The following is an 18844-nucleotide window of genomic DNA, read 5'->3' as shown; positions in this document are numbered from 1 at the left end:
TGGAATCTTAAAGATTATTTTATGTTTGATTATTTCTCTTCTTGCTGCCTAATACTTTCTCCTAGGAAGTAATTTCCTAAATAAAATGTTACAGCTGAAATTAAGTTAGCAATTAAAAACAAATGAACTACTTGTTACAGTCTCTAGGAAACACTTTGGATGAACTAAAGTGTTACTCATTTAGCAAATTAAATATTGCCTGCACAATTGTATTCATGTTCACCGTTTCCTTACAGTGATATGAACAGGGACTTTTGCAGTTTTAAAAGATGAAGAAGGTAATATAAGATGTTTTATCTAGATCAAAAGGTAATCTATTAAGACCTGTCATAAGACTGCAATGACAATCGTTTAAAATGAGGGAAAAAAAGTCATTACACCATTTTTTTAATCATGATTTGATGAACTAATTCAAGGAAGCACACTAAATATTCTCTAATGTTATACTAAAACTGGACACATTGCTTGTGTCTAGGGGGAAACAAATCTTTTATTAAAATTTTAACTTGCAAATTAATGCCACATATGGGGATTCTGATTTAGTAAGATCAAAGTCACACATCTGATGATATAGTTCTTCACAAGGAAGACCCTATAGCCATACATATTGACTAGTTATTTTCTTTATTATTTTTGCAGTTGTTTAAAAAAAATCTTCGTGTTATTTATATTCATTTTATAAATATTTAGTTTATATTATGCCACATGAATTGCTTTGAAGCTTTGTCCTTGACCAAATCTGAAAGTATGGTTCCTTCTTTTCCCCTCCTCACTGCCATAAAGACCAGGAAGTAACAGCCATTATTTCCAACTTATTGATGTAATTTTTCTCATAATGGACTGTTTCTTTTCCCTGTACAGTCTTGAGTATTTCTGCCATTGCATATGTGAATTTCCAAGACTGCCCTTCTTCCTACCTGGGAGAAGAGGGAACAAAAGTATGGAAATAATCAACGTTTCCAAAAGAATCAATGTAATAAACATATCTATTGAAAGAAATATAATGTGTTGCATTCATGCATATTTGAATAGTAGCAGCTGTTTTATTTCAAGAGCCAGGGAGATTTTCCCTTAATGGAAACAGATAGAATCATAGGGCTAAAATAGAGCCTCAAGTTTCATCCTTTTGCCTTAAGACAGATCTATCCCTAAATAATTTGGGGTAGACAGGCCTCATTATCTTTGAAAAGATTGATAAGAAGAGAAAGTGTCTTTTGAAAAGTACCCTTAGTAAACACTTGTATTGTAAAGTACAATTCAACTCTTAAGAATGTCATTTTTTTTTTATCTCCCACTTTAAGAAGTGTTTCAAAGTAGAACAGTTACTACTTTCTATCTGTATTCAAGATTTGTACTAAGTACCCTTCTGTAGTGTTCTCAGACTTCTTAGATAATGGTGCTTGTAGCAAATGTTACCTTCCCCAGTGCTCGCCAACAAATCTCCAACACCAGATGGGTGTCCATTCAAATCTGACACTACACAGACCCCATCGATTAAGGGTCAGTCCCAAAAGACTGCCCTCACTTCAGATGCCAGTTACAAGTCCAAGGGCCATCTGCACTTCTGAGGACCAATATGACTACAAATTTAGGGGTTCCTATCTATGACCCCTCTTCAGGTTTGATAATTCAATAAAATGACTCAGAGAACTCAGGAAAGCACTATAGCTAGAATTACTGTTTTATTATAAAGGTTACAACTCAGGAACGGCCATATGGAAGAGATATATAAGTCAAGGTCTGGGGTGGGAAGGCCTGAAAATTTGTGCCCTTCCAGGTACATCAATATATTCACCAACCAGGAAAGTCAATGAACCTCCTTAGAGTTTTTATCAAGGTTTCATTATACAGGCATGATTGATTAAATCATTGGCCATGTGATGGGACTCAATCTCCCCAAAACATGAGCATGAGCAGTCATTCCCCATTCTCATCTATCACCAATACTTTCTGTCTCTTTGGGCTTGCCCATACTGCCCATTTCATATAAATGGAATCATACAACATGTGGTTATTTGTGATTGGCATCTTTTCCCTTGCACAATATTCTCATAGTTCATCCATGTTGCAGCATGTATCAGTAATCCATTCATTTTTTATTGCCAAGTAATATTCTATTGTAAGGATAGAACACATTTTGTTTCTCCATTATTAGTTGATAGACACTTGGGAAGTTTCTACTTTTTGACTATTATGAATAATGTTCCTACTAACATTTGCATATAAGCTTTTATGTGAATTGTGTTTTCATTTCTTTTGCATATATACCTGGGAGTAGAACTGCTGTGTTATATCTCTATATTCAACCTTTCAAAGAGTCGACAGACCGTTCTCCAAAGCAAGGGTGGCACCATTTGACATTCTCACCAGTCGTGTCTGAAGAGCACAGGATCTTCTATCTCCACCCACGAGAAAAGTAAAACTCTTGTTGTAGGTCTAATTTTTTAAAACCTGGGGAAAGATTTTATTTGGCCTGGCCTGGGTCAGATGCTGACCTGTTTTCTCATCTCTGTTGTTAGAAAATAGTCATGTAAAAAGATGGTTATTCAACACACGGCTACGGGAAAGACTGTTTCCCTGGAAAGGGATATCCTGCTATACTGGGCAGACAAAACGTCTGCCACGGAACCAGAAATGTAAGGACAGTGCTACCCCTAAGTAACTGTAAATACATAGGAGCAGTGGGTTGACACAATGACTGGGAGGATGCCTCTGTAGCATCTGGGACCTGGAGGTATAAATGTCCTGAAATGTACAGAATGGTCTTATTCAATAAAGATTTGTTCTGCCCAAAGGCCAATAATGTTCCAGTTTATAAACCCAATTCTGTGATAATAAACTCTTCCTTTTACTAATTTGGAACATATCTATTCAAAATAAAGATTTTTATTTGCCAGCCTTTCTTTGTAGCTAGAAGTGGCCGTGCCGTCAAGTTCTGGTCAGTGCTGTGTGTGACTTCTGAGAAGTGTCCCTAGAGAGAGGGGTTGTGCCCTCACTTTTCCACTCTTAATTCCTGCTAGCTGGGATGCAGAGATGATGGCTGGTGCTGGAACAGCCATCCAGACCATGAAATGGAAATCCCATTTTGAGATATGGTAGAACAAGATGGGAGGAATAGGATGATCACAGACTGCCATACCCACTCTGCACAGCCCATGGTTACATGTGAAGAAATCAACTTCTATCTCAATAAATCCTTGTTGTTTTAGTTTTCTGTCACTCTTAGCTGAACCAGATATAACCATGTTCTACATGCCAGGCACCTTCTCTATGTGCCAAATACCATCCTGTGAAAATACTTTCCATGTATTAACTCAATTACACCATATATCAAATCAACTTGATAAGTACTTCTATCTACATCCCACATTTTGAGATGGAAAAACTGAGGCTCAGGAAAATTAAATAGCTTGCCCAAATTCATCACAGATTTTTCATAGAAGATGCTACTTCCAGAGCCCATGTCTGAAACTATATCACTGAGACACCAACAAATTAACAAAGCCCAGAATAAACTGATCATGACAAAACCAACAGTAATGTATAATTAATAGGCAGGATGAACTATAAACAGAACCTCATCTCCCTCAATATAAAAGTGATGATGCACAGTAAGTAATCAGCCTTTTGGGGGAAATCCAGCTATTTGCATATGTGCCTTTGCCAAGCATTTTTGTGGCTGCCAGACTTTTGAGTAGGGTGCTAAATTAGAATCCTTAGTACTCTTTAGACATGTGCCAATTGTAGCTTATAAATATCAAATTTTAATAATTCATTTAGTAGACTACTAAGTGGCCCTTAGCTGCAAGACAAAAATGAAAATCTGTGAAATTACATATCCTTCATATGTAATGAATGAAGACTGTGCATTTGTTAAATTTACAATCTGTCAAGAGGACCTACATTCCATACCTTGAGAATCATTCTTATAAAATGCTGTGTGTGAAATTAAGGCTCTTGCTCGAAATTCGTAGCCCTCTGTTTCTTGTTTCTTTATATCTCATATTTTCTCACACATTTGTGTGTCTCTCAAATTGGTTTGAAATTTAGGACACTGAATGTTCTGAGATGATTAAATTCAATTAACACTTGCAATACCCACTACTTGCAAATGCAGGCACTGGGGACAAAATGATGACTAACAATGAGCCTTACCCTCTGGAAACTCACAATCCACTAGGGAGACACTAACAAGACAAGTATAATGCAAGTGAGATGGACAAAACGGAGGTGTTCTATAAGAAGAGGGAGGAAAGTGATCATTTGTGCCTCTGGATATTGAGGAAGGCTTGAACAATCCTTAGGATTCTGTCAAATGGAGAAGAGAGAAACCAGACTGAGAAAAAATGGCACAAAACTGTAGAAAAAATGAAACAGGATTAGGGAGTCACAAGAAGCCCAGGGCAATTTATTTATTTAAAGTTATATTATGTACTACTACTCTAATGTACATTGTAAAAACAAATATAAATAGAACTTACAAGGAAAAAACAAGCAATTATAAAAATACTGCTAATCATGAACATGGTAAAATTAAGCAGTTTTAAAGCAGAACTAAAAGCTCATTAATTCGTTTTCTAACTTTGTGATGTTTAATAGTATGAAACTGAGCACTTTATACTTGTCTGGGTGCTTTATTTTTTTCCAGGAGAGAGATATTAGGGAAAGTTATGAGACCCAGTAAAAGCATGATACTCTACTGGGGAATTTTTATGAATCATCCTTTCTATAAATACAAAAATCACAGTCACATCATACTATACTTACACTTTGCACACTGACACACAAAAAGATATTGCTAGTTGTGATAGCTTTTTACACTATTATTAGCTAATACTTCAAACCCCAAATTACACCTAAGGAAGAGACCATCATTAAAGATGGAGAAGGTAAATCTCCATTTCAAATTTTCTTTACCATAATTTTAAAATTGGGGACCAATTCTTGTCACATGTGGTTAGATGGTTATTGTTTTAAGTCTAAGGTTGCTGAAGACACCTACTGGGTATAGCCCCAGTCCCTTGGGCTTACAGTTTTACTGTTTTACTTCCTTGATTTAAAGTTTAGTATTACCTTTAATTCATAGTTTCTTTGATTTAAAAATATTTGCCTTCTTGGTGAAGATTAATTTGAAACCAGATAAACAATCTGTAAATCCACCCAATAGGCACACAAACAGCATTAAAGTTACAGTACATTCTGAATGCAAACAGTGAGGCTGCCACTGTCAGCCTCTTCCAGTTGTGGTTCCTTCCTTAGGGTACTTCCCTTCCTGCCTGTGACCTGAGGTAGCCCAAGTGAGAACAGCTACATCCATCTGTGTAAGTGTGGGCATCTCCCTGACGAGAACATAAACACAATGAACGCAGTACTGGATACACAGCAGGCATTCAATACATGTGTTGCATAAATGAAGAGGGAGGAAAGGTAGATCTTTGTAGGTAATCTTGAAGATCTTGATTGTACATGCAATGAAAAACCATTACAAAGCTGTCTCGGAGTTTTGTTTGCATGTTGTTTTCACAAGAAAGGGAATGATCAGATCTGGGTTTTAGGCTTATAAAATGAGCAGCAGAGTGGAGGATGGACTGGAGTCAGAGAGGGAAGGCTAGGAGACAGGAGATTGGTAAGGAGGCTAGTACCACAGTCCAGGTGAAAGATGCAAGAGCCTGAAATGGGACAGCGGCCAAGGGAATGGACATGAGATCAAGTTTAGGAGACACAGTTAATAGCACTTGATGACTAATTGGCAATGGGAATGAGGAAGGTGTTTGGGGTTAATTCAAGTTGTCCAGTTTGGACGCCTGTGAACTCAATGACTCAGGAAGAGTGACTCTGTGGGAAGGATGGTGAAGAGTCTGGACAAGCTGATTCTGAGCCTAGAGAGCCCCAGCCCCAGCAAGAAGCTGGCAGTGTGAGACTGGAGCTCAGGAGGAAGGCCCCAGGGTGGGGGTGGGGGTGGTACATATTTAGAGGTGATAATTAAAACAATATGTGATAAGGTTTCTCCCAAGGGGAGGATATATTTGAAAGAGAAGTCCATCCTATCACTTATCAGCTTTAAAACTGTTGGCCATCTGTGATCTAAAAAGATAAAAATCCCAACGTCTTAATCTGATCCTCAAAACCCTGCCCAGTCTAGTACCAGCCTATCTCTTGTTCATTTATTCAACCCATCAGCCTTCGTAGAGAGCCTGGATGTGCCGTGGTGTGTGATGGGGACAGAGAGACGATAAGTCTTGGTTGTTGCCCTACAGGGAGGTCTAATGGGGAAGACAGACAACAAAACAGACTATTAGCTTTCAGTCAGGAGAGTAACAGGGACAATCTCGTAGGAAGATTTGAGGGAGTTCATACATACAAAGCCCTTAAAACGGTGCTAAATATGCAATAGCTATCATTATTATAGGAGAGGCATGTACTGGGTGTGTTTCCCTTGAATGGGGGACCACTGAGCTGAATCTCGAAGGAAATTTAAGTTAGCCAGAATAAACGAAGGGGTGGGATTGGAAAGACCTTCCTGAACTTCTTCCTATTCCCTTGTGTAGTGGGTTGAATAGTGCCCCCCCCCCAAATATATGTTCACATCCAAATCTCTGGAACATTCATTTATTTGTAAAAAGGTAAAGATCTGCAAATGTAATTCAATTAAGGTTCTTACGATTCCAATCATCCTGGATTATCTGAGTGGGCCCTAAATCCAATGACAAATTTCCTTATAAGAGATGTAAGAGGAGATGGAAGAAAAGATGGCCATGTGGAGATGAAGCCAGGGATGGGAGTGATGTGGCCACAAGCTAAGGAAGCCAAAGAATGCAGGGTTTCCAGGAGCTCCAAGAGGAAAAGGAGGATCCTCTCCTAGAGTCTCCGGAGGGAGTGTGGTCCCACCAACACCTAATTTCCAACGTTACCTACTGAAGTGTGAGAGGACACATTTCCATTATTTTAAGCCCCCCCCCCCCCCAGTTGGTGACAATTCATTACAGCAGTCCCAGGAAACGCACAGGCCTTGTTCTACTGAGATGTCTCCACAACTAACTCAGGACACAGTGGAGGGTCAGGTGCTGTGAAAGCTAAGCTCTAGAATTGTATATCCAATTGCCCACTTGCCATATCTACTTAAAGGACTAATGGGCATCTCAAAGTCAATTTTCCTCAAAAAGAAGTGCCTGGAGGTACCCAGAAGTGGAAGGTGATTTACCCAAATGGTCAGAAAAGGCCTCTGGGAGGAGGTGACACGCGCAGTACTAACGAGAATGAACTAAGGCAGCGACTAAAGGAGGGTGGTTCAGAGCAAGGTGCTCTTTTTTGTTTTTGTTTTGTTTTGTTTTGTTTTAGGAAGGAAAACAGCTCTTGGGGATGAAGACACAAGGGAGAGGGGTAACAGCAGGAGAAAGCATCCGAGGAGGCAGAAGTGATGGGGGCTAAGGTGAGAAAGCAGAATGGGGATCGGGGTCTTTGAAGGGAAACAGTAAGAACAGAGCAGGGCTAAATGATGCTGACTCCAGACTCAAAGTGTTAGGATTTGAATCCTGGCTCTGCTGCTTACTGGTTACAAAATAGGAGGAAATGACATTACTTGGATCTTGGTATCCTCCACTATAAAGTAAGGCTACTAATAGCTCCTATCTCATAGGAATTTGCTAGGAGAATTAAATATATTAATATGTGTGAAGTACTTGGCTCCACATCCATATATGTAATCCATGTCATTGTTATTATAGGGATCTGAGAAGGAGCATCAAGTTTAGAATCAGAATGTGATCACTGGAAGGAACTTCAGAATCATCTAGTCTAATTCCCTCATTGCACAAATGAAGACACTGAGGGCCAGAGTGCTTGCAAATTGGCCGGATTTAAAGAGCTAGTTATGGGCAGAGTCAAGACTAGACTAACTGCTTGAAAGTCTGAGCTTTTTCTAGGTAAGCATCACATACAGACTTGGGAATCATAAGAACGCAGGCGGTAATTCAATGTGGGAAAACAGCATCACTCAGGTGGGACCCACCATCTCTTACTTGGCCCTCTGGTCTCCCAGTTGGATTTTCTGTTTCTACTTCGGCCTCCCCTATAATCTATCCTCCACGCGCAGCCAGATGTTGTTATACATAAATCACATGCTACTCTCTCGATTGTAGACCTTCAGTAGATTCCCATCACGCTTAAACTAAGACCCAACCCCCATTAGGCTTTCCAGGATCCAGACCCAGCTCCCTGTTTTCACTTCTCACTCCACGCTTCCCTCTCTCACGGCGCTCCAGCTTGGTCCCTGGTCTGCTTTCTATTCCTTAAACGCACCACACTCATTTCATGAAGTAACGCTAGCTATTCCCTCTGTGTGGAAGGCTCTCTCCATCCCGCTCCTCTCTCCTCCATCTTCATGTGGCTGTCTCCTCCTCTGTTTATTGATATCTTTTGTTGTTGTTGGAGGGGAGGTAATTAGGTGTATTTATTTATGTGATTTTTTTTAATGGAGGTACTGGGACTGAACCCAGCTAGGCACGTGCTCTACCACTGAGCTATACCCTCCCCCGTTATTGACAGCTTCTAAGAGAGGCCTTCAGTGTGCATCCTTGCCAGAGCAGCTCTTCAGTCAACCTCTATCACATCAATTGGCTTTTGTATCTGATCACTTATCTAGTGATATTTTCTTATTTATTGTTACGTTTATTGTCTGTCTCTTCCCTATGGGAATGGAAGTTTCCTGAAAGAGATTTTGTCTGGTTTACCACTGTGTTCCCAGTGTTAGGGAAAAGCACATACACATGGTAGACCCTCAATAAATACTGACAAATAAATAAGTGATTAAAGGCTCAGGACACATGAAGGGAAATAAAGGCAGAGAGCCTCATATCATTAGATTATCTGGCTTGTAAGTTAGAGCCCTCAACCTCAGCTTGTTGTCCGCATAAAAATGCTTTCTCCTTGGTGCTTCAGGGTCCCTGGGGAGTACCCAGACTTGTGGAAATCTAAACGTGAGAGAAAGAGAGGAGGAGGAGAAAGAGGAAGGGCAGGGGGAAAAAGTGGGATAGAGAGAAAGAGGAGGGGGTGAGGGAAGGAGAAAGAGCGGCAAAGGGGTGGGGGGAGAAAGAGGGCAGGCGGGGCGAGCACCCTGGTTTCCTCTCCTGCCTTTCTACAGCGCACCTTAGCCCCAGCTTCACCTGGGGAGCTGTCCGCCTACCTGGAGGTGGTCATGGGCAGTTCCACCTTCCTGGGCGGAGATTCCACTCTACATCCACAATAGAGGTTTGAACCGAAGGGAAAGAATAAGCGCATCAGAATACACCCTACAAAACATACATACATATAAATAGCAAGGAGCACTACTTCCTGCAAGACAACAACCTCTGTTCTACACACTTCCCATACTTGTTCTGAGGATCAGATAAAGGAGAGTAATCTGGAATGTGTCACGCACGCCTAAGTCACTATATTACACTGTTTGCTGAGTGTATCAGTTGATGAGGAACAGAGTGATTGCTCCTGGCAAAATGCCATTTGTGTTACTCACACTGCAAGACTAAAGTCTTATGTGAATGATTCATGGTGTCCTCTCCATCCTCGATGACTTCAGTATCCTCAAGGAAGACTCATTCAACACCCAGTCTCACAGTTCCGTGATGTTATCTCCTCCAATGCCTCTCACATCCTCTATGCTTCATTCATATGGTCACACTCTGAATCTACTGCAAAGAATTCCACTTTGGAAACCTAAAACCCCCAAACTTAAGAATATTTGATGTTCTACTATAACTCAATAAAAAAAGTTAAAAAAAAATTTGATGTTCTGCTTACAGTAACCTAGGCTTCTCACTCCTATATTCATTTATTGCCTTTGAGCCTACTTTTTAACCTCACCAAGACTTCCTTGAATCTTTTCTCCCTGTGTCTTAGCCCCCTAATTAATGCAGTAGCCTTTTTTTTTTTTTTTTTTTTTTTCTGTTCTCAATGGGAAAAGTGACTTTCCCTGTCCTGTCCCGGGGAATCTCTTCACCTGAACTCTGGACTCCAGCCCCACCCTCACACCCCGTTTCATCAATTATTTACACTCTCCTCTAGATCTTTCAACTTATCCTTTCCTGGCTTTTTTCCTCCAGCACATAGACATGATCATATCTCTCTCCTTGTTTTTTTTTTTTTCAGTTTAATCATTCAGCAAGAATTTATTGAGTGTTACTTAAGCACCATGTATCTCTTCTAACAACTACCAAAAACCAAACAAATAAAAAATTTGTTACACAATCCGATATTCTCCTTATCTAGAATTCTCTTTGTCCTTCCTTTCACAGTCAAGTCTTTCTCACCTGACTCGAACCCTACTCTCTCCTCACCCCTCTGTAACCTGACTTCTGTCCCCATCACTCTTTTGAGACTGCTCCTAGCCCAGCCTCAGGGACCTACCAGGCAATGGTCACATTTCACTTCTTATCTAAGTTGGCATCAACTCCAGAAAGCTGTTCCCCTTCTGCTCCTGGGCCTCTGTGACACCACACTCAGTCATGTTCTTCCTCCCTCTTCAGCCGCTCCTTCTAAGTCTCCTAACAGGTTTCTTTTCCTCTTTCTCTTTGGTAACTGTGGATTCACCCGCTCCCTCCTTCCCTTCCCTTGGCAGGCATACTCTTTGTAAGCAATTTTATCATCATCTGTGGTTTAAATGACCATTTATATATGCTAATGTCATACATTGTTACAGCCTCCAATTTATATGGTCAACTGCCTTCTAGGCATTCCTGTTTTTAATGGCCCAAAGGCACCTCAAACTTAATATGTCTCAAACTGAATTTATCTTCTTTGTTTCTAGAACTGACTGTTCATTCTGCATTTCTATCCATATATATGGTAACATCCATCCATCTAGGGACTCAGGCCAGATGCATGACAGAAGGCAGGTTGTTCCTCACGTCCAGACTCCTGTGGCTGCAAATCCTATTGACTTGCCACCCCTCTCCCATCCATCCATTCATCTGCCTTTTTCTGACACTGCTGAACTTGGACCTTTTGGCTCCCTTATCTGGATCATCTCAATAATTTCTGGACTGGTTTTCCTATTGGCCTTTATCTCCTTTCTCCCACCTAGAGATTTGATATTGTTTTTTCTTCATCATTGTTGTTGATTTACATCTTTTTTTCTTTAGTGTCTTTTTCAGACTAAAAAGGAATATACTCTTATCATAAAATAGCCAATAGTTTATAAGGCTGTAAAGAAAAAGGTAAAGTTACCCCTGATCCAGTCCTCAAATCTTACTCCCAAAAACTTTTTTTTTCTAAAAATAGGAATTTATTAATCATGCTTTACTTCTTCCACTTTAAGAGGCACCTTGCCCCCCCCCCCACATTTTAACATCTCTGAAATCAAACTATCATACAATCAATAGTGTCTTAGATTTGGTTAGATACATTATTGTTCTGCAATGTCCTATTTTTACTCGTTAATATGGGTCACAATTCCAAACTGGCACTTACCTCCAGGATAATGTTTCTAAAGTACAAATCTGGTCAGGTCACTAACCCTCCTAAAAATTCTTCAAAGGCTCCCCTCCCCACCCCAACCCCTTCATCTTCTGACTCCCTCCTAATTTTGCGAGTCTTGTTTCTAGCACATCCACATAGATCCTCTTCCTTAAAGCCAAGTAGACCTATTTGCAGTTAGTTCCCCAAATATGCTCTGCTGAGCCAGATCTTGGGCTTTTGCACCAACGTTTCCTCTGCCTCTTCCTCACCAATTCTACTCCAAGTTGCCTTTTATTGGAAAATTGTCCTGATCCTCCAAGCTGAGCCTGGGTTCTTTATGTACTGCCTCTCAATTTCTCCAGGATCTGACCTTTGTTAAATCACTTCACACACAGGTTTAAGCCATTTCTCTTGTTTGTTGCTCCCAATAAAGAGTGAGTTCTTGAGCATGCGTTCTTTATACTTGTTTCCAGCAGTGCTACAGCCACGTAGGTGACACATTAATATTCCTGGAAATAAAGAAGTCTCTGTGAGGGACGTATAAAAATGTTCCCTGAGATAAGGTGAAGAATATTCTAATTAACCATCGCCTTAGCCTGGGACAAGACAGAGAAAAAGGAGGAAAGAAGGTCTTAATACTAAGCCACCTGGGCTCCCGGAAAGCTAAAGCAATGGGTTTTTTTTTCCTTCCCCTCCCCTGCTTTATATTCCTCCAGACCTACTCTTCCCACTCTCAACTAAAGAGAATCTGATTTTAACAACTATGACCTTGGTGACCCCTTCCTTTCTTTCTAGTCCTAAGTGCTTCAAGTTCAAACCTCTATGTTGTCACCTCTTGCCACAAGCTCCCTATTTGGTAACCAGTTCTGACAAGTACCAAAGGGGGATTCTTTCCACTTGCCGCTCTACAGCGCCCAGCTGCATTTTGTTTGGCCTCCCTTCCACCCCAGGTATAGACACACCTCACAGTCCCACCAAGACTCCACCAGGAAATAAACACAGAAGGAAGCTAAAGTTTAATACAAAACTTGTATTCTAATAACTAGCCTAAAGGCTTGGTGGGGTAGGGTATAGCTCAAGTGATAGAGCGCATGCTCAGCATACATGAGCTCCCAGGGTTCAATTCCCAGTACCTCCATTAAATAAACAAACAAACAAACCTAATTACCTCCCCAGACAAAAAACAAATACAAAAAAAACTAAAGGCTGGAAGTTACTGTAAAGACCTCAGTGGGAAACATTTGCCCCCTCTTAACTCAATATTGGGTTTAGGTTCAAAAAAATGCCAAAAATAGACAAAAAGGTTTCCCAGTTTTTCTTTCTGACCTAGATAATTTAAAGCCAAGGATTCCAATTCATTCATGGAAAAGTACCAGGGTATGCTGAGGACTTAGAACGAAGCTCACCTAATGTGGCCTGTGTGGCATTCAGTAAAACTGGCCCATGCTGAAACACGCTGACAACTGTGGGACCAACATACTTTCAATGCCTTCCCTTGGCACAAAGGACAGGGACTCATGAAACAATCAGAAATAGTAGAGCCAAAGGAGAAAAAACGGAAAGATGAGGGTCATACAGGAAGGAAGACTGGCAAAAGACAGGGCAGGAGAAAATAGGCACTTTATAATGGGAAATATAGCCAACAGGGGATTCCAAAAATAAGCAAATTTGCTGTCACAGTAGGGGCTGAGGGCAACCAGTCACAACTGAAAGAAATGGGAAGACAGCTAAAGAAAGAATGGGAGAGGGTGCGGAGCCAGATAGGCAAATAGATAAAGCCAGGAAAGTATCTCTGGCATGTAAACAGGATTGATTTTTTTTTTTTAAGTCTCAACTCAGAGACCAGATGGATTATTACAGAAGGGACAAGGTCAGCCTGTGGTTAAATAAAATGAAGGGGGAAAGCAGCTGTTAGGAGAAGGACTGTGATTCTACTGTCTTCAAGAGACCAGCGTTTTGAAACTAGAGTTTTGGAATTCGATATTTGGAATTAGGAAATTCACAGCCCCTCAGTGGAGAATTAGAGTCAAACAGACATTCTAACATTGAGAGCAGCCACGTCAAATCAAGCTAGACTGCAATGCTGAACATTCTGAACGTGTGAAGGAAATCTTACCTTTAGAGGGAAAAGACTTCACCACTTAAGCCAACACAAAAGAGACTGTACAAATCTGTTCACAAATTTTGGAGTAAATAAAAACAAAGTAACACTAGACATCAAATACCTTAACTGCTGAGAAGTAATTTCTGTTCATTTCCGCTACCAGGGGATCATTTCATAATTCCTGTTCAGTTCAACCACCAAATTTGATTTTCTTGGCATTTTAACGTTAGACAATTAGGAAGGAAAAAGGCCGAAATCAACCTGTAACCTTCAGAGTGATTTCTCTTTTCAGTACAGACTTTGGTGTATTTGGACTCCTTGGAGCCAGCGTTCGGAGGGCAGGATCACCAGATCAAGACAGGCTTGTTTTAGATGCAAAATGAGCCCCCCCCACCCCAATCTGGACACTGCCTCAGGGAATCTGAAATTACTACCCTACAGCGTTAATAAAAGTATCTATCTGTTGGCGAGACCGCAGGGTGCTGGTTAATTTGCACCTTTTCCTCCAGCCTTCGACTTCAGCCGTGACTTACGCAGAGAAAGGAGAGAGCGGGAACAGATCTTCTATTGTTTTCGTTTCCTACGTGGCTGAGACCCAAAGGAGCGGCGGGTCGCCTACCTGCTTTCCATTCCCCCGGCCGGGAGCAGCTGCGCGTCCTGCAGAGAGGTTCGTTGCCGGCTCCGGCTCGCTGACGACCTCACCTACGGCATTCTCCCGGGTGCGGACCAGTCTGACTCATCTGGGATGGGTGGCAGGGGTGGGGGAGACCTCGGAGGGCGGAGGGACAGGAGGAGGCGGGCCGGGCCCTTCCCCCAGAGTCGGGGAGGAGGCGTCGCCAGGGCGCAGGTGAAACCGACTCCGACCTATCCCGGGAACTTTCGCTGCGGGGACTGGCTGCGAGAGGCGAGCGTCGCACAGGGGCGGCCCCGGAGCCGCCTTCTCCCACCCGGGCCGCGCGCGGGGACTCAGCCCCGGGTCACCCGCGGCCCTCTTGGCATGTTCGGGGGCTGCGAGCAGGCCGCGGCTGATGGAGGCGGGTGGCGCCGCCCCGAGCGCAGGTGACACAAGCCAGGTCAGGGTTTCTGCTGGCGGGGGAGAGCGTAGGGAGGGCGGCACGCAGACACCCCGGGGCCGGGGGACGGCAGGGCAGCGATGGCCCGAGAGTTGAGCCAGGAGGCACTACTGGACTTTCTGTGCCAGGCCGGAGGCCGAGTGACCAACGCCGCCTTGCTGAGCCACTTCAAGAGCTTCCTCCGAGACCCCGACGCGCCCCCCAGCCAGCACCAGCGCCGCCGCGAGCTTTTCAAGGGCTTCGTCAACTCGGTCGCCGCAGTGCGCCAGGACCCCGACGGCACCAAGTACGTGGTGCTCAAGAGGAGGTACAGGGACCTTTTGGGGGAGGAGGGGCTGCAGCGACCCAGCGACCCGCCCGCGGCCGCCGCCCCTGCAGGGGGAGCTGCGTCCAGCGCCCCGCGAAGCGTGCGCGGGGGGGAACCGCGGCCGCCGCCGCAGCAGCAGCCCCGGCGGCGGCGGCGCGAGAAGGAGCCGGAGGAGGAGCCAGCAGGTGCCGCAGCGCCAGCCGCCGACGCAGGTTGCAATGGACTCCCGGCCAGCGGCGCCCGAGAGGCGGCCCGCGGAGGCGGCGGGCAGAGGGGCAGCTCCCGCCACCGTGCGCCGGTGCCCGCGGCTGCAGCGGCGGCTCCTCGGGAGGGAACGAGGTTCGCGGCGGCCGAGACGCAGGGCCACTGCTGCTGGGAATGTCTCCAGAACGGCCAGGGGGGACTCCAGGGCGAGCCGCTGCTCAGCGGCCTCCCCGACCCCGCCATCACAGCCACCGCCACCGTCAGCGCCGAGGAGAAGCCGGCACCGGCTCCGCCTGCTCGGGAAGACCGCGGGGCTCCCAGGCCGCATCGAGAAAGTGTGCCCGAGGAGCCCCGGCCCGAGCCCGCCGCGCCCCTCTCGTCTCCTCCAACCGTCGAGGCTGCTGGGAGCCGGGTTTCCTCTCTTGCTTTGCAGTCTGCTCCCGCTTCCCCCAGAGACCCGCCGGAGCTGGTGACCCCGGGCTCTCTGCGTTATTCGACCCTGCAGCAGCAGCAGCAGCGCACTCGGGAGTGGGTGGCCAGACACCCCCAGACACCGGAGGCCCGGGACCATGGCCCCATCCGAGCCTGGTCGGTGCTGCCAGACAACTTCCCCCAGCTACCCTCAGAGCCAGGCTGGTGGGTGCTGGAACCTAACTCAGCGCCATCTGACCCTCCTCTTTCCTCTCATTCTCGCTTTCCCGCTGTTCCGGAATCCTGGCCTGGGAATTCGCCACTGGCAGTCTTTCGTAGCATTCGTTGTCAGCTGTCCCTACAGGATCTGGATGACTTTGTGGACCAGGAGAGCCACGGCAGTGAGGAGAGCAGCAGTGGACCCAAAGAGTCCCCTGGGGGTTCTGAAGAAGGGCTGCACGTTGCTCTTGGAGCCTCAGATTGGAGAAGGCTCAGGAATCCAGCTGGAGACCCTTTTCCAAAGGAGGGCAGTTCCAACAGGGACCCTCAGGGCCTCAGAAATAGAGGGGAGGGTCACACCTCTCAGCCCATCCCAACAGGAGCTGATGGCCTTGCAGGCCACCCCCAGCCTTTGCCCTGGCCAGCTCCCAAATTAAGGAGATCCCTAAGGAGGAGCTCTAGGGCAGGGAGAGCCAAAGTGTCCTCCTCAGATGAGGAGTGCCTTGAGGAAGATTTGCTGAAAAGGAACCGTCGCCCACCCCGGTCCAGGAAACCCTCCAAGGCAGGAACAGTGTCCAACCCATGGGTGGATGCCGCTTTGACACCAAAACCTGCAGACATTAAGGCTGCTTTTGCCGAGCCTGGGTGTCCACATAGCCCATGGGCCCCTGGAGGGGAGAGGCCTGCAGCCTTGGTCCCCCACAGATCTTCTGATCACAAGTCATCCCTGGTTCCCCTCGATGCCAGGGAGCATGAATGGATTGTGAAGCTCGCCAGTGGCTCTTGGATTCAGGTGTTGACTTTGTTCTGGGAGGATCCCCAGCTGGCTTTGCACAAAGACTTTTTGACTGGGTACACTGCCTTGCACTGGATAGCCAAACATGGTGACCTGAGGGCCCTTCAGGACTTGGTGTCGGGTGCACAGAAGGCAGGGATTGCTCTTGATGTAAATGTGAAGTCCAGTTGTGGGTATACCCCACTCCACCTTGCAGCCATTCATGGCCACCAGGGCATCATCAAATTGCTAGTGCAAAGGCTGGCGTCTCGTGTGAATATCCGGGACAGCAGTGGGAAGAAGCCGTGGCAGTATCTGACCAGTAATACCTCTGGGGAAATATGGCAGCTCCTGGAAGCCCCACGGGGCAAGCCCATTTTCCCTGCCTATCCTTTGGTTCGAAACTCTTCCCCCATCAGGAAGGCCAGGAACAGGGATGTATCTAGACATGTCACCCGAAAGACTTCCCTTGCTGCACTACTCAAAAGTCAGCACAACAAATGGAAGTTGGCCAACCAGTATGAGAAATTCTCCTCTCCAAGGGAGAGAGAAGAGTACAGTGACTGAGTGGGCCCCTCTCTCCAACATGCTACCACCACCGCCCATCCTTGAGCTAGTCAGTGAGAGCATTCAGTGGGGAGTGGAAAACTTGGCAAGGAGTTGGTCAAGAGAGAGGTCAAGTGAGATGGCCTACCTAGTGTTTACCTCCCTAGATTGTGTCACACATTCAGGACCTCAGCGGTCTTCCAAGCTTTCTGACGGCTCAAGTCCTTGGGCCAGTGAAACCTTAACAAGGAGCAGAGGCAGGTGCTTACAACCCAGGTGTCCTTCCTCTTCCCTGGCCACCAGAGAACCGGGCACAGCAGGCCACGCTGTTCTCCCAAGCAGCGATCCCAGGCCTTGGCTAGAGAGGGAACAGGTGTCTAACAAGAAGAGAGACAATTCAAGGAATTGATGAAGCTCAAACAAAATCCTCTCTCTGGCTAGGAGCTCTCTGGCTCCCATTCATTTGGAGAATAAATCTTGGCTCAGAGTGAAAAGCACCAGGTTGGAAATCAGATGGCTCCTCTTCTTTTCCTTTTATTTTGGCGTTCATATCTGAAATAAAATTGTTGCTGGAGAGTAGAACTTGATTTAAGAGATTCCTCAGCCCTGTCCTCAGGTCTTTCTTTGAATGCAACCTATGGTGGCCAATGCCAGGAATGGTTAGTGCATTGTTTCAGAGAAGCATTTGGGTAAGATCCAGTTATGACTGACATTCAGGCCCTACTTAAAAAAAAAAAAAAAAAAAAAAAAACAACCTGAGGGGAACTTTCCAAATGTAAAAACTGCATGTCTCATTTGCAGAATGACTGAAACATCTTTCATGGAAACTCCCTGTGTAACAAAGAGCAGAATTAGCATTAGCAGTTTTCACTAAGTTTGAATGGCCCACGTTCATACTCTTGAAAAGAGAGAGATGGTTTGTTCCGAGGGAAGCAGTAAGGGTTAAGAAGTGAATGCCTCCCCACTAGGAATCTTCTAAGCTGCTAAATATAATTTTATTTGCACTAAACTTGTTGCCAATTAAGATTAAATACTAGCCTTGAAGTGCTGTATCTCTAGCAGGAAGTTGGTCCTTCTAATTGCTTGTGATGGGACTGATCTTTGTGAGTCCATGGAATGAGAGAATGAATGGCTAATTTATAAACTACAGTAGAACATCAAGATTTCAGAATGTAAATTCAAAGAGGGCTGAAAAATTAAGTGTCCAAGTGGAAATAGTTAATTTTTTATGGAAATGTTTTCATGTGCTGTGGCGAAGATGCTGTATTTTTAAAGTATTTTTGTGTTCCTTTTGGCTATTTTCCCCCATTAAAATATCAGCATATCTTTGTAACTTACTGTACTTATGCTGATTACTGTTAACTTTCTTCTTTACAAAATTGTGTCTCAGTGAGTGGCAAATATTTTTGTTTCTTTGGAGTTTTACGTAATGATTTTGCTGTTGTAAATATATCTCTGCTCTATTAGAAAACAACAACAAAAAATAGGCATAATAAATCAAACTGCGGGTTGTTTTTCTCAAAAAAAAAGAGAGGAAACTTTTGCAAATCAAATCAAGGAAAAAAGTGACAAGCATAGACGAGGGTAATGGTTAAGAGAGTTGAAATTTTTAAAAATAAAAGTTAAATATCTAGGCAAATACTCGTAGGAAAGGGAGTGATTTTCCAAGGGAAAAAAAATCACCAAAATGTCAACTTCTTTTAGAAGCCAAAGAATGTTTTTACTTTACATATTGTTACCATGACATGAATTTA

General features: G+C 44.3%; 1 protein-coding gene and 1 long non-coding RNA gene across 2 annotated transcripts; one reads left to right on the top strand and one right to left on the bottom strand.

The window, feature by feature from the left end:
- Window positions 1–1329: 1329 nt before the first annotated feature.
- On the bottom strand, window positions 1330–14488 carry LOC116158433 (uncharacterized). The gene is made up of 4 exons (XR_004142725.2): window positions 14175–14488; window positions 11464–11960; window positions 9182–9287; window positions 1330–4308 (listed from the first exon to the last, which is right to left on the bottom strand). It is a non-coding gene; the product is annotated as an uncharacterized LOC116158433 (long non-coding RNA).
- Window positions 14489–14560: 72 nt separating this feature from the next.
- SOWAHB (sosondowah ankyrin repeat domain family member B) lies at window positions 14561–17844 on the top strand. Its single transcript, XM_031471168.2, has one exon. It carries the CDS (start codon window positions 14709–14711, stop codon window positions 17109–17111), a length of 2403 nt encoding a protein of 800 aa, XP_031327028.2. The 5' UTR covers window positions 14561–14708; the 3' UTR covers window positions 17112–17844.
- The last annotated feature ends 1000 nt before the right edge of the window (window positions 17845–18844 follow it).

This window comes from Camelus dromedarius, chromosome 1, assembly GCF_036321535.1.
Source record: "Camelus dromedarius isolate mCamDro1 chromosome 1, mCamDro1.pat, whole genome shotgun sequence".
Classification (NCBI taxonomy): domain Eukaryota; kingdom Metazoa; phylum Chordata; class Mammalia; order Artiodactyla; family Camelidae; genus Camelus; species Camelus dromedarius.
This window is presented reverse-complemented; position numbering and strand designations above follow the sequence as displayed.

Bases quoted from the DNA above. Each gene is read 5' to 3' on its own strand.
- SOWAHB (XM_031471168.2), top strand. From the start codon at position 14,709: ATGGCCCGAGAGTTGAGCCAGGAGGCACTACTGGACTTTCTGTGCCAG.